Genomic DNA, 15,883 nt, shown 5'->3' with positions numbered 1-15,883 from the left:
AGGAGTGGTGAGAGTGGGCCCTCTTCTCTTGCTTCTGATCTTAGAGGAAAAACTTTCAACCTTTTACCATTGAGTATGTTTTAGTCAGTGTTTAGTGTTTATATTATCAGTACCTAAATAACATTCACAACTGATCCAAGTAGTGTATTCTTTTTAAAAATTGTGTATTTATTTATTTTTATTGAAATATAAACCAAGTAGTATATTCTGATTCTAGTTCCTTCCCTATACAACTTTTGGGTTTTCCTGAAGTTAATAATTGTTTCACATTTTACATTTGCTTGGTTTCCCATGGGCTTTACTAAATGCTTTATCAAAGTGTAAATCTTTACTTGTTTAAACACATCTGGTATTCTCTTAGTTTTCTTTCCCTACCCCTCCCTTCCCTTGGAGACATGCCTCCTGGAGCCCACTGCTCTCCTGCTCCTCCTTGGCCTGGATATTTTTGATAACTGCTATATAGCTACCCTTCTGGGAATTCCCTGTTCTTCTTTACTGTGTTGGAGCCCATTTCCTGAAACTCCTATTTTTCTCCCTGGCTTACTCACTCATTTCAGAGGAGAACACCCTTCCCAGGAAAGGAGATGGAGAAAAACATCTTCTGGGATGTTGCAGTTCTGAACATGACTTTATTTTCTTTACCTTTGATTGACAGTATGAATACTTATAGAATTCTAGTTTTGGAAATAATTTCTTCTTAGAATTTTGACAAGTTTGCTCCATCGTTTTCCTCGTTCAGAGTTGCTGTTGAACATCAGACTCCATTCTAGTTCTTGATCCTTTGCCTGTGATCTAGTTTTCCCCTTAGAAGCTTCTGGGATCTTCCCTTTACTCACGTCCTCTAACTCTGGGAAATTTCCTTTGATAACTTCCTCCTTTCTCTTTCCTTTGTTCTCTATTTTTGGAACTTGTATTAGTTAGATGTTGAGTCTCCAAAATGTATCCTCTAACTTTTTATCCTTCCTTTATTTTCCATCTCTTTGTCTTTTTGCTCTACCTTCTATAACAATTTTTCAATTTTATATTTTAATTCTTCAGAAGAAAATTTTCACTTTTGCAATCATATTTTTTATGAATTTATTTTTTATTGGTGTTCAATTTGACAGCATATAGAATAACACCCAGTGCTCAGCCCGTCAAGTGCCCACCTCAGTGCCTGTCACCCAGTCACCCCCACCCCCTGCCCACCTCCCCTTCTACCACCCCTAGTTCGTTTCCCAGAGTTAGGAGTCTCTCATGTTTTGTCTCCCTTTCTGATATTTCCACTCATTTTTTTCTCCTTTCCCCTTTATTCCCTTTTACTATTTTTTATATTCCCCAAATGAATGAGACCATATAATGTTTGTCCTTCTCCGATTGACTTATTTCACTCAGCATAATACCCTTCAGTTCCATCCATGTCGAAGCAAATGGTGGGTATTTGTCGTTTCTAATGGCTGAGGAATATTCCATTGTATACATAGACCACATCTGCTTTATCCATTCATCTTTTGATGGACACCGAGGCTCCTTCCACAGTTTGACTATTGTGGACATTGCTGCTAGAAACATCGGGGTGCAGGTGTCCCGGCATTTCATTGCATCTGTATCTTTGGGGTAAATCCCCAGCAGTGCAATTGCTGGGTCGTAGGGCAGATCTATTTTTAACTCTTTGAGGAACCTCCACACAGTTTTCCAGATGCAATCATATTTTTAATGACTAAGATGCCTTTCATTTTTTTTCTTGGTACTTATTTTATGGATGCAGTATTTCTTTATTCTTTCTGAGGATATTACAGAGTTTTTGTGGAGTTCTTTTTTGGTCATTTTCTTCTGCTTGCATTGTCTCTATTTCCCTTAAATTCCCTTTGTTTTGTTCATTTTGATCTTTTTCTTTCACTAGAGGTTTTTCTGTGAATGTTGAATCATCACTGACTACCAATTTATATCTAAGACTGAGGCACTAAAGAGTGAATTGGAAGCTCTGTATGAGGGGTGACAGTTGTCTGGTTCAGTCAAGGAATCATTTCACTGGGGATCCCCTTCCCCACCACATGGCATTATCTGCAGGTCTTTACTTTGGGTTGGTAATTTCTCCAAAGAAGAATCCTCTAATCTCTTGCCAGGGGAATATCAACCTGGCTGTCAGCATCCTAGGAGCTGAGCCATGGAATGCATGTTGGTGGCAGTGGGGGTCCTCACTATTCAGTATTTAGACTTTTACTTATCTGCCCTTCTTTCAGTACAGAACCTTACCTCCAGCTTCAGTGGTGCCAGATACCCCAAGGTCTGAACCCTTTCTGGTTTACCCGTCCAGAAAGCAAAGCTCCTGTCTTCTGTTGGCTTGGAGAAGGGGCCCTGGAGCCTAACTGTTCCTTAGGCAGTCCTGTAACTAACCTTCAGAAATACATTTTACACTTGAATTCCTGGGCCTCTCTAGGTGTTTGTGGCTCAAATCAGCCTGTATCTTATTTTCACCTCCTCTCCCCACCGTCCCCCCTCCCCTCCCAGATGAGCCTTGCTAGGTTTGTCCTTGTCAGCTCCGTAGCTACTCATCCATCTTCTCTGCAGCTTTCAACATCTGGTTGATTATTTCTTTTCTCTGTCATTTCCTTTTCTATTGTCCTTGTGTGTTTATGCTTCTTTCATTCGTTCTTTCATGATTTGGAGAGGGAGAGGAGTTGGGGTAGGAGGAGGGGTTAGAGATACAGATACATGCTTCACTGGAAGTCCAAACCAAAAGCCCCCATGGAAAATGGTTTGGTTTTGTGATTCTAAGATAACACAAAATCACTATTGTCAGACAGATGTTAGCTGCTGGTGCAACGTGGTTAGAATAATCTTTGCTCCCCTACTCAGGAGCAAGCAGCACGCCACCCACCTCCAGTGGCTCTGAGGTTCTCAAGGCTAAGGACTATAAGCTCTGTGTGCATCCTACAGAGTCTCTGATGATGAAAGCTCTCAAACAACACCCCTGTATTAAAACCCACAGTGCTCCTTATTGTCGGGAGGTAATTGCTCATTGGGATGAATCATCCCTGGTTGACTTTCTTACCCCCACGAAATATTCATGCTTATCTGCTCATTTGGTCTGGGAGATTAGAGGAGGATCAGCCCTATCATGAAATAAACTTCCTGTCCTCAGTCCAACCCTGTCATTGTCCTGGCCTGCTCTACTTGCCTGTGGTTTTATCCTTGCCCCATGGAGAGTCACACACACAAATGAGGTAAAAAGTTCGGGGGTGTGTGTGTCCTCAATTATTTTGATGAGGTAATGGGGTGAGAACACTTAACTAAGTATCACGGTGAACAAAGAAGTAATTAATTCACTAGTACTTAAGTATATGAACACAAACTCTATTTTATTGCTATATACAATTTCCTTAGGATTTAAAATTATTTCCCAAGAAAACATTTTCCTCATTTTACACAAGATAAATAATGCTCACAGAACTTACTGAAGTGTGTTCCAAATAGACCAGTATTTTTTTTAAGTTTGAAGTCAAAAAGAATGGATACTTACAGAAGTCAACCTTTCCTTTCCGACGTCTTTCAACTCTAAGCAGTTGGATTATACCCCTGTTTTGCTTTCCTCTGCATTTTCTAGCTTAAGGCAAAAGAGCTTGGAAATGTGACAAATTTAAGGTATAATATTTCTTTTCACTTCCAAAGGAGCATCCTGCTCTGATTTTTACCTTAGGTTTTACTTCTGCCAACCCCTTTTAAAACTCCAAAGTATCTTTCATGATACTTGACTTGAAGGATGTAGACAAATCAAGAGCAGTAACATGCAAGACCTACCTGTTGAAGTAGCAAGTGACCAGTGCCCCAGCTATAGTCATCTGCTGGCATGTGAGGATGAATTCGCTGGTCCAGATGAGGCCAATTAAATGGTACCACCACATATACCGAATGCCTACAAGAGGCTGATATTCCACTTGGCCACCTTCAATAACCTGTGCAGCTCCTAAAGTTTAAAACACAAACATGCTTTACCTCAATGTTTGCCCAACCACGGGAGATGATTCAATGGGCCATACTTCCTTGTAGCTGGCCGTTAGCATTATGCAGACTCACAGATGCCAAAGTAAAGTTGGAAGCATCCACCCTAATTTGATATCTTCATAGCAAAAATTGAAAAATGAGAACACACTTTTAACTTATGAGTAATATCAATAACAATATTCATGATGACTGATGGGTAGGTAATTTGCGAGACACTTGAACTATACAAACTCTAATGCTCATCCCACTTTGTAGATAGGAAAACTGAGGTTTGGGAGAGTCAGGAAACTTTTTTTTTTTTTAAGATTGTATGTATTTATTCATGAGAGACACAGAGAGAGGCAGAGACACAGGCAAAGGGAGAAGCAGGCTCCTGAGCCTGATGCGGGACTCAATCCCTGGACCCTGAGATTACGATGTGAGCCAAAGGCAGATGCTCAACCACCGAGCCACCCAGGTGTCCTGAGTCAAGAAACTTTTGATAAACTCTCACTGCTCATGATCAGGGAAAGGAGAATATAAATCCTGATATGCCAGATTCTAAAATTTATAGTTTTTCTACCACACTTCTTTGTGATACAAACAAAATTTGTTATGTGGGTGAAATCACACAAAGCCATTAGGACAATAGCCTAGAACTCTGCTTCACCAAAAATTTAGAGTTTATAAAAGACCCAAAAAGCTTCATTTTTTCAAAGGGATTCATTTCAGATTTCACTGCAAGGGCAAACTCTTCTAGCACATTTAAAATACCTATTGGGTCTCAATGGTAACTTTCTAGTTCATATCTCAGCTTGAGCCTTTCCTGGTTAGCCCAGGTCAAGATATTTAGTCTCCTTAGGTATAATGTCCATTTCCTGCTGGTAGTTGGAATGAGATTACATGGGAAATGCTTAATATAAGGCCTGGTCCGTAAAAATTTCATTCCATAAATGATAATGATTGAATGAAGTTTCAGGAACTCAATACTGTGTTAAACCAGGCCAGCAGGGTCATCCCGACAGTGCTCTACCTTTGACATGGCTATACCCTCTTTTATTTGCCCTCAGCTAAAGAAGCCCCTGAATTAGCTCTCAATTCAATTCAGTTCAGGTTGGATTTAGTAAATCCAAATCCCAGCTCTGTGGCTATGTTTGATTTCTAGATGTTCTCCATTATATGTTTAGAATAAACCACTGTTATGTAAGAAGACAGGCACTTCAGTCTTTAGCAAAGCCTACAACTTGAGCAACATTTAAAGGTAGTTTTATATTTTCCTTTATAGCTATAAATTGGTTTTAGGTTCATAATTCACGTGTCTATAGACATTCACAATAGGGTCCCTGCAGAGGAAGTGGGAGAAGATAATCATGCTGTAGAACAATCTGATTCCATGGACCACGGCTAGCCTTAGTTCCTTAGGCTCTGTGTTCTGCTGAACAAGAGTCACATTGTGAGAAACGGTGGAGAGGCTTGATTTACAGATTAGTTAATATTTATTGAGCACTGGGCTCTTTCTGGCTTGGAAGCAATCTCTGTTTCAGGTACGGCACTGATAAACATTTATGCTTTTCCAAAATGGGTGTGTTTCAGGAAAGCATTCCCAGGGCTATCGGAGCTGACCCCTCACCACTAACACAGTTTGGGTAGATCGGGTCAGTGGAGACTTGGAGAATCACTTCATCGAATATCAGAAGTGACCAGGGCCAGTCAACAAGCACACTGTTACTTCCTGCCAGGTCAAGTCCTGGGGATAGACTACAGTTTTGCAAAAACAGGTCTACAACAAAACAAATAGTTTGGGGGTGGAAAATGTTCCCACAGAACAAGAGGAATGCTTTCTTTGACAGATGAAAGGTAAATACAGAGGCCCCGGATGCTAAAGGGGAATGGTCTCTCTTCTTGGCTGCCCTGCACTGTCAGGGGCACACTCACATATATTTCAGCTTGGCATATTTCAGTCCTAGCGACTGGAGAGTGGCTAAAGTGATTAAGACAAGGTTCATACCAGTCTTCAAGCCCTTGGCATTCCCCAAAGAAGCAGAAGCCAAGCAGCAGTAAGCTTGTAAGTTACTCTGGTCATTGCTGTTTTATTTTATTTTATTTTTAAAAAATATTTTATTTATTTATTCATGAGAGAGGCAGAGACACAGGCAGAGGGAGAAGCAGGCTCCATGCAGGGAGCCCGACATGACACTCGATCCCAGGACTCTGAGATCACGCCCTGAGTCAAAGGCAGACGCTCAACCGCTGAGCCACGCTGGCATCCCTGGTCATTGCTGTTTTAGAGTCCCTTTGTCTAAGCCACCTTCTATTTGTTCCTCTGGTTCGGTTATAGCAGGCTGTTTACAGACTTTCCTTGAGATTAGGGTTTCACAACTTCTCAACAAACCAACTGACATTTTGGTGCAGATAATCCTTCGTTGGGGGTGGGAGGCTACCCTGCACACTGTAGGATGTTTAGCATTAATCCTGGCCTCTACCCACTAGATGCAGGAGCAACTTTCCTCCCCACCTCCAGTTATGAACTAAAAGGTCTCCAGACATTGCCAAATGCCACCTGGGGGACAAACCTACTGCTCCAAAACCTCTGCTTTAGGCAAACATTCTCTGAAGAATCAGGCCTTGTGGTCTCAGAGGGAAAGCCTGGAAAGGGGTGGTTGCAGCCTGTGGGTGGGGCAGGCGTGGTCATGCGCACAAGACTGCCCTCTCCTGGAGGACGGTGTCCGTGCAAGCGAGAGCCCTCAGGACCAGCCCCTTTGTTGCTAGACTGTTTCACTCTAGCTACCTACTAGGCGTAGGCAACACGCGATAACAGGAACTGGACTTCAGGTAGATCCCAAGATAGGATAGCTCCCAGGGATGATGGTGCAAAGGGCACTGAATTGGGAGAGGACTCGGTCCCACTCTCAGCTTTGACACATGTGATAAGCAACCTGGGCCTTTGTCCTCTCATTGTCAAGGAGAAGATGGTGGACAAGATGAACCCTGAGGCAGTGGTTACAGGCTTGGGCTTGCGTCCCACAGGCTGAGATTCGTATCTCTGCACCATCCCCTAATGGCCGACCAGCCTCAGGCAGGTCATGGGACCTTGGAACACCTCTGTTCCATCACTTGTAATGTGAAGACACTAATACCCGCTCCTTGCACACTTGGTGACCCCGTCCACTCTTGTGACTCCAAGTACCACACCCGCAGCTGCTATGGGATAAAGTGGGTAAGACACTTGGAAGTGTGAGTACCCAATACAGGGGTAGCTATAACTGAAATACAGGTAAAGAGAATTCCAGCTCTGGAGTTAGCAAAATTTTTAAAAAAGATTTTATGTATTTATTTGACCCAGAAAGAGAGGATAAGCTAGGGGAGTGGGAACTGGAGAGGCAGAAGCAGGCTCCCCGCTGAGCAGGGAGCCCGACGTGGGGCTCCATCCTAAGACCCTGGGATCTTTACCTGAGCCAAAGGCAGCCCTTAACTGACTGAGCTCCCCAGGTGCACCTGGAGTTAACAAATATTTATTAAGCAACTACTGCATGTTGGAATGATGCTGGACATTAGCCATTAAGGGGGGAACATGAAAGAAGCAAAGAATCAGAAAGAAGACCCCATCTGAGTGACTATCAGGAACTCACATGGTGCTTTACCAGTCTCTCCATCTCCCCTTCAACTTCTAAAGGTTTCCTCCCATTGCCACACTCTGTCGATGGAGACCTACTTCTAGTTTCTAGGAGAAAAGGGAGCAATTGGCAAGCTTGTGCGGGTGTCTACCCCCAACAGCTTACCTGGTCAGCATAAGCCGTAGCCTGACCCCCACTTAATGTGATAAACTGTCCGTAATCCTCCACTGGATCCCCCCCCCCCATCTTCTGATGACAGCTCTTCAGCAATTCTCGCCTCCTGCTTCCTTCACCTAAGTATTCCTCTCCATGGAATCATTTTTAACCATCTCTCATCTTTGAAAGAAAAACAAACCCTACTCTTGACTCTCCTCCTCTCACTTCCTTGCCATTTCTCTCTTCCTCCTTAAAAACATTTTTTAAGGTTATATACTTTTTTATTTTAATATAATCTCTACCCCCAATGTGGGGCTAGAACTCATGACCCCAAGACCTAGCGTTCCACGCTCCTCTGAGTGAACCAGCCAGGTGCCCCTTTGCTCCTCTTTTGTGGCCAAACTGCTCAGGATTGTGTCTACATACACCGCAATCCTTTTCTCCCTCTTCAAGCCACTCGGATCGTGATCCACTCCCCTCAGATTTCACTGAAGCCGTTTTGTTGCTAAATTCATTGGTCAGTCCTCAGGTCTTACCTCGCTTAGCAGTAGCATTTGACACATCGGACGCCACTAACATGTCCCTGGCGTCCTTCACCCGAACTCCAGGACACTTTCCATCCTCCTGCCCTGGGGCTGCTCCTGGCCGGCCTCAGTTTCTGTTCTTCCTCAGCTCCAGAAATCTCTTCCACTGAAGGTCCCCGAAACAAGTCCTCGGATTGGCTCTCTCCTCTCTCTGCCCTCCTTCTACTCCCGTGGTTTTAAATACCATTTATATGCTCCCCAATTCCCAAATGTAGATCTCTAGCTCGGATGGCTCCAAAAACCTCAGCTTCAAACTGCTCATCCCCCGCTTGACATCTCCATCTGGCTGCCAAGAAGATGTCTCAGTTAACATGATCAAAACCTATATAATCCCCCATAAAAAGCTCCGCTCAGAGTCTTGCCCCCTCTCAGCTGACAGCAGTCCCATCCTTCAGTTGCTCAGTGTCACCTCTAGATCTCTCCTCTCCACTAATATATCAGGAAATCCTTCAGAATAGACTCAGAATCTGATATGTCGCACCTCATCCATTATTATGCCAGCATCATCTCCTCCCCGGATGGCTGTTAGAATGTACATCGGATCGCGTCACTATTCTGCTTAAAACTGTAATGACTTCCCAGGTCAGATCAGAACCAGAGTTCCTATAAAGGCTACAAGGCCCAAGGATCTGACCCCATGCTCTCTCTGACCCCCTGTTGACCCATGCTCTCCCTTAACCATCCCACTCCAGCGGAAGGGGTCTGCTCGCTGTTTCCCCAGTACCCTTGCCTCTTGCTGTTCCCTTTGCCAAGAACACTGTCCCTTCCCTTATATGGCCTCATGGCTCTGCCCTTACCTCCTTCAAATCTTTGCTCACGTTACCCCAGAGAAGTCCTCCTCACTCACCACATTTAAAATTACTCTCCCCCTTAAGCATTTCTCATTCCTCCTCTCTGCTTTCTCTCCATACCACTTATTAACTTTTAATGTACTATAAAATTCACTTATTTTATTTAACACCCATCCTCCCTAGCTTCCAAACTAGAAGGAAAGCTGTATTTTTCTATAACAGGGTCTGATACAGTAAATGTTCAATAAATATTTATTGAATGAACAAATAAATGAATGAATCAACTTTCCTCAATATATCCTATGTATACATAAATAAATCCAATATATCTTATATCCCTAATAATCTTACTATAGAGATCTGAGACCATTTTCTGGATATCATCAATATCAGCTGGAGGAAAGTCATCATGAAGCTAGTTATAAGTCCAGATATTATATACAAGCTTCAAAGCATTTCGAAAGATTAAGGTGATACTCATGAACATATAAATGGCAGTTTCTCAAGGAAGGCAGACCAGCCAGTTGGGATAATTTCCCAAAGGAAGCAGGTCCAACTTGGAAGGACTCAACTTTCTAGAACATTCTATACTTTGGCCTCTTCCAGCAAATTGGCTCAGGTGTCCCACTGACATCCCTCCTGCCTGTGTCTCCCACTGGCTCAGCTTCTGCTCTGACAGCATACAGATTAGGGAAAAGAGAAGAAAATCTCGCTGACATAGAGTCTGGGATTTACCAAGTTCTTTCTGTGTATACATCTCATTTAATACAGCACTAATGCGAATTCACTCACTGATTCAGGGCATGCTTCCTGAAGTCATTTGGGGGCTGCAGGCTGAGTTGAGAGACACAGAAAGAAAAAGACATGGCCCTTGCCCTCATAGTCCGTATGCTAGTGGGATGGTAACGCATGAGTCAGTATCTTGCAATACTGTTCTTGGTAGGACTCGTCACCATCGGACATATACTATATTTACTTACTTATTCCCTCTCTCCCCACTCACTGTCCTGCTCATGGCTGTACTTCTAGTTTCCAGGCTAGCGGTAGTAAGCACGCAGTGAAGAGCTATTGAAAGAATGAAGAATATAAAAAAAAAATGCCAGGAAAATGAAGAAGCAATACAAAGTATGCCTGGAGAATTTATAGATTGTCTAAGAAATACAATGCTCCAAACAATTCCTGAGTAGTCGAGAATGACTAGCTCCCCAGGCAGTTTGGGGTAGAGAGCTAGGATGCAGTTCGTGAAGAGGAGGTGTTTCCAGATGAAGGTCACAGCAGGTGCGAAGGCACAAAGATGTCCATGGAGATGGTTTTCCTTTGCACTTTCTCAAAGGCGACCATAAACTTCAACAAAGCAGGAGGTGTCTCAGATCTCTTTTGTGCAAGCTCCCTCTGCCCGTCCCTAGGACAGGTCTGGGCTGCTAGGAGGCTTTATCTTCTCAAATTCTCAGAATTTAAAAAAGAAGACAATTTTCTTTTAGACTGTGTTCTCAAATATGCCAGGCAGAGCAGAGACTAAAGCTGAAGCTAGTACCAGATACTCCTTAGTCAATGGGAATTCCCAACATAAGGGACAGACAAGGTCCCTCATTTGCAAAGCAAAGCTCTGGCCTCATTTCATCCTCCTCACATCCCTGTGCAGCAGCCAGGGAAAGCATCACTTTTCCATTGTGAAAAATGGGAAAAGGGAAGCACAGAATATTATCATACAAGGAAGGCCAGAGCCAGCCTGGATGCTGGGTCCCTTGATGGGAAACCTGCCCGTCCTTACTGTCTCCTTCCCAAGCGTGGCCCTTTGCCTGTCCCAAGCACCTGAACACATCCCTGTGATTACCTTTCTAACCGCAGCACCTGGGGAGGGGAAGTGCCACCCTAAGATGAGCTTCAGCCACTGCTGACTCTGGGGCTTCTGGGGTCAACCTTATCGACAACTGGGCCTAATGAGGCCACATGGGCTCCTTCTACCCTGCCACCTGTACCTGCTGGGATCCCAAGGTCATTACAGGGTTCACTTTGCCCTCATTGGATTTTTTTAGTCATTGTCACGTGCTGGTAGCAGACAGTTCCTCAGAGGCTAATAAATGTCCTTGCTGGAGGGCCTGGATATGGTCTGCTGAAACAATCCCCAAACAAGCCAGAACTTGTCAACTAGCTCAGATACTGGTTTATAGTCACTAGAGAAGCAACTCATCTGGGCAAAAACAACCCAAGTTCACTTTTTCTGTATCTCTTTTTCTTTTTTTACACATTAAAATGTTAGTTCATTCAACCACCTGACATGATAAAAAGCTCCTAACTACTACCCGCTGAGGACCCCCTGCCCCGCCTTCCTGGCCCAGGGGGCACGGACTGGACAACTGGAGGGTTTTATAGCTGCCGGAGGGGACGTGGAGTGAGACGACCAGGTGCTGTGCTGGCCTCTCTGACCCCGTCACCTGGCTTCTTTGCACAAGCTCCCACGGCAGCTCCTAGCCTCCCGTAAGCGCAGCTGGGGCGTCTCTCGACGGTCAAAATGACATGAAGCAACGAAGTGACCTGCCCAGCCCCTGAGTGGTGGCTCTGGCACTGAGTGAAAAGGCCTTTGAGAACAAAGGAGTTCTGTGCGCCTGGCGCGGCCCACAGGAGAATGGCAAGGAGAGGCAGGTGGCCAGAGGGGACAGCCAGTCTGGCTCTCAGGATGCCTGAGCCCGGGGAGGAGGGACACCGTGGCTCGGTGGGACACCTGCTCTCCTGGAAAGCGGAAGGGCAGCTAGTAGCGGGCCTCCCTTGGGTCCCAGGCACCTGGCTTTGGTTTTGTCTCCTGCCCCTCTGCTCCTCACCCTCTTGCTGGTTCCCTCCGTCCACTGACAAGGATGGCCACACTGGAGTACGTGACCTCCGGGGTGACCTTCGGCCCCGCGGAGTCCCTTACCTGGCTCCCTGCCTCTCCTGCTCACAGCACTGGGGCAGACGCTGTTTCCTGCCCCTCAGCCCTGAGCCCAACCTGGGCTGACGGGGAACTGAAGGGACAGCACGCTGGCAGCCCACCTGTGAGGTGGCCCTGGGACCTGGTCCTCTCCGACTGCACCCCTCACTCCAGCACTGGCTCTCTCCTGTCCTCTGTGGCCAGGCCGTCTCCTGGTGTTTGCTTGTGACCCCTATGGAATCCCCTTTGGCTTCCTTCTGTATTTTCTGATCTGGCAATTTCTAGCCCATCCTGTGAGAAGCCTTTCCTGACTCACCCTGTGGGGTCGAGCCTGGGTCCGGTGCTCTCGGAGCTCCCCAAATCCCTCCTATGGTGACAGTCATCAACCTGCACCATGAGCACGTTTAACTGTCCGTCCTGCTCGACTCTCAGTGCTGTGAGGAGACCACCCCTCCTCCCCAGCGCCCGGCCCAGGCCCTCGGCTCCACCTGCTCCCCTAACACTTGTGAATTAAAAGGCAAGAACAAATGAACGTGCCCTGCTCCAGAGTATTATGGGTTAACCACAGGGACGATCTCCTTCAGCCAGACTCACAGCCCAGGGGACGGTGTGGGGGAGAGGGCAGCCGTGCCCCAGAGGCTGGAGGAGGAAGGAAGGTTCTTCCCTGGTCCTGAGTCATATTTCCATGACCTCACCCTTTCTCTGGTGATTCTTTAGGGCCAGGGTTCAGATACCACAGTCCACTACCCCGGGTGTCATGCCCTGCCGCCCGCTGCTACCCGTCACTCCCAGCCCACCCTGGCTTCGACCTCTGGCCCTGCCATGCTGTCCTGTAACCACAGACCCCAAACAACGTTATGGGCACAGGCCACATCCACCAGCCCCTGCTGTGGCCGCAGCACTGCTCTGACTTGACACAAAACTGAGGAGGCCCACCTTTTATCCCAGACACGGGAAACGTGAGATGGTGGAGGGTGCACGGGTCCCAGCCTAGGGCTCTGGAGCCAGAGAGCCTCGCACTTCCTAGCTGGGTGACCTTCCACGAACCGAGTACTCAGAACCTCAATTCTCTTGCCCAGAACTTGAGCATAACAACATATATGACAAAAGGGGACTGCAATGCTGAAAGCAGACAACCTAAGAAAGCTCCTAACGCCGAGCCTGGAGTTTGGACCCTGTCCAACAAATGCTTGCTTGCCTGCATGTACCGAGGCCACTGCCCTCCTTCCTGAGCGGGACCGAGACTCCTTCAAAGGAGCAAAATAGAACCGTTCAGTGTTACCCTAGCTGAGACTTCTAATTGTCCCCTAATATCTGTTCTTCGCCTTTTCTCGGCAATTGAACCTCTAATTTTTTTTTTAACTGTGCGTGGCTGCCCCCGATGCAACTGCATCTCCTTTCCTCCCCCGCAGGAAGGTGCTGCTGTGTAACTAGGATCTGGCCAGTGGGGTGGAAGTGTCAGTGCTGTCACGGCTTCTAGAAGGCGTGAGAGAGGGAAGGGCGGCTCACCTTTGTCCCCACCACCTTCCTAATGGCTGGAGCCTGAGTGTCCATTTCAGTCACCGGGTGGAAGCAAGTGGTACAGGATGTCAGCACAAGGCGCTGAGCTGAAGCAGAACGCAAGCACCTACGGCCTCCATCTCTAGAGGACCACGTTGGCATGGGGCTCTTCCTTGTAGACTTCCTTTACGTAAGAGAGAAATTACCTAGTATCTTATTTAAGCCACTGATTGTTTGAGCCTTCTGTTACTCCCAGACAAACCTCATCCTGATTGATTACAGTCCCGTCTGCTCAACCAAGGCTTCTTCCTGGATGATTAGTCTGAGTTCCCTGCAGATCTTCAGAAAGCTTCCAGAGAACAAAAGAAAAGAGTGCTCTGGCAGTGTCTTCCGAGCTGGGAGTATGGGCTGTACCTTCCAGGGGGCCTCCTGACGATCTTGAGCAAGCTCCGATGGATCAGTTTTCTCCAGAGGAGAGGGAAGAGACCCCAGTTTACTAAGAATCTACTACACAGCAGTTGTTCTTACATTTTTGACCAGAGCCAATAGGGGACAAAATAAACTTGATGAAAGAGTAAGGAATTACAGTAGCTTTGCTGATTTGACATCCGCCGTGGTTCTTATCCATCTGGTGACAGGTTCGGAAGGCAACTTACTCTTTGGTACTCCCATCCGAGTGTGAATGTGGTTCTTAACCAAATCAGCCAGAGGAGTTAGAGCAGACAGAGAACGGGGCCACTCAAGGTGTGTCCACAGCCTGGCTGCCTGTCCTCACTCTGCTTGTTCCTAGCCCGCAGTGAGATGAGGAGCTTGCGCCAGCACACAGACCAGCTGCTTGACGAAGCCCACTACTTCATTCTGACATTTCCCCCCCATTGCAAGATTCCTCAATAAAGGAGTAATATATATCCTGACAGAAGCTCATTATCTCATTTCAGACAGTACTTTAAATACCACTTCTTTGCCCTGTTATGGGGCCTCAACAAAATATAGTTTGCCCCACCTCAAGCCAAGTGAATCAAGATCTCTGAGGATGGAGGCACCTGGGTGGCTCAGCTGGTGAAGTGTCTACCTTCGGTTCAAGTCATGATCTTGGGGTCCTGGGCTAAAGTCCGGCATTGGGCTCCCCGCTAAGCAGGAAGCCTGCTTCTCCCTCTCCCTCGGCCACCCCCCCACTCATGCTCTCTTTCTCAAATAAATAAATACAATATTTTTTTAAAAAAAGATCTCTGAGGATGGGGCCCAGGCCAGTGTATTTTAATAATAAAGCCCCTTAGCTGACTCTGAGGAATCCTCTGGTAGAAAACCACTGAAGAGAGACAACAGGAGGGTGGGCGACTCAGGACTGTCTTCTCAGGACCTAGGCGATGTGAACCTCCATATGCACTCGCTTCAAGCTTACACGGCTCTACTGAGCAGTCCTATTAACAGACTTTAATAGGACATTCTTCTTGATCACCTAATTTGAGAGGAGTTGGCAAATTGCCTCAGATAAAATCTAAATCCTTCCTTTTAGAGGCTTTTGTTCATATTGTAGTTTTTCCGAAAGCTCTTCCAGTCCTTACTGAATTTATTCCTCTTGTGAAACAAACCCAGTTTCTTTAAAGCCAGTATAAAAGAGGGAAAGGATTTTCCTGCTTCCCCCCATGACAGAGCCCCTGGCACCATCCCCACTGTCATCAGACGCCTCTCACCGCACAGGAGATCCGGTCCCTACGTAAACAGGCCAATGGCTCTAAAGTGCACAGCTCTGAGATGAAGGACCCACTGCGCTTACCTGCAGTTCCCAGGCTCAGCAGCACAGCCACCCAGAGGACCCAGAAGAAGATGAGGATGGCAAAAGTCCACAGTGGTTGGAACAGCAAGAAAGGAGAGCTGCTGATGGTTTTATTTATGACTTGGAAAAGTTCAGTTGTCAATTTTATTCTCTTTCTGAAGACAAAAATCAAGCTGAGCACAACTGCCTGGTAAGAAAGAGGTTAGACTAAATTACTCAAAATAATAAACATCCAAGAAGAGCTTAACGCAAACCTTAATATTTCACTGATATCTCAGCAAACAGCTCTTTGAGATAGCTACTCACTACTTTTATTACAATGGAACAGATAAATATATTTTTTTGATTTTTAAAAAATATTTTATTTATTTATTCATGAAAGACAGAGAAAGAGAGGCAGGGACAGAGGCAGAGGGAGAAGCAGGCTCCCTTGTGGAGAGCCCGATGCAGGACTTGATCCGGTGAACCCAGGATCACACCCAGAGCTGAAGGCTGATGCTCAACCGCTGAGCCACCCAGGCGTCCCCAGAAAAATTTTCAAGTCCTAATTGAGCATCTACTATGTGCTGGTCGCTATGCTTACCCTGCAGCTG

At 46.1% G+C, this 15,883-nt stretch overlaps 1 protein-coding gene across 5 annotated transcripts in view; it reads right to left on the bottom strand.

Moving 5' to 3' along the window:
* The window catches only part of SLC44A3 (solute carrier family 44 member 3), a 93,308-nt gene that overhangs the window by 40,266 nt on the left and 37,159 nt on the right, over window positions 1-15,883 (bottom strand). For 4 of the 5 annotated variants that reach the window (XM_055339271.1, XM_055339272.1, XM_055339273.1 and 1 more), the window contains exons 9-10: window positions 15,291-15,477; window positions 3,781-3,946 (exon numbers count right to left, since the gene is read on the bottom strand). In XM_055339271.1, coding sequence (XP_055195246.1) covers window positions 3,781-3,946; window positions 15,291-15,477 — 353 coding nt within the window. The remainder of the gene's footprint in view (window positions 1-3,780; window positions 3,947-15,290; window positions 15,478-15,883) is intronic. The other variant, XM_055339274.1, reaches the window with a different exon arrangement.

The sequence above is a fragment of the Nyctereutes procyonoides genome, unplaced genomic scaffold (assembly GCF_905146905.1).
Source record: "Nyctereutes procyonoides isolate TBG_1078 unplaced genomic scaffold, NYPRO_anot_genome, whole genome shotgun sequence".
Classification (NCBI taxonomy): Eukaryota; Metazoa; Chordata; class Mammalia; order Carnivora; family Canidae; genus Nyctereutes; species Nyctereutes procyonoides.
Note: the sequence above shows the minus strand (reverse complement) of the source record. Positions and strands in the feature narration are given on the sequence as shown.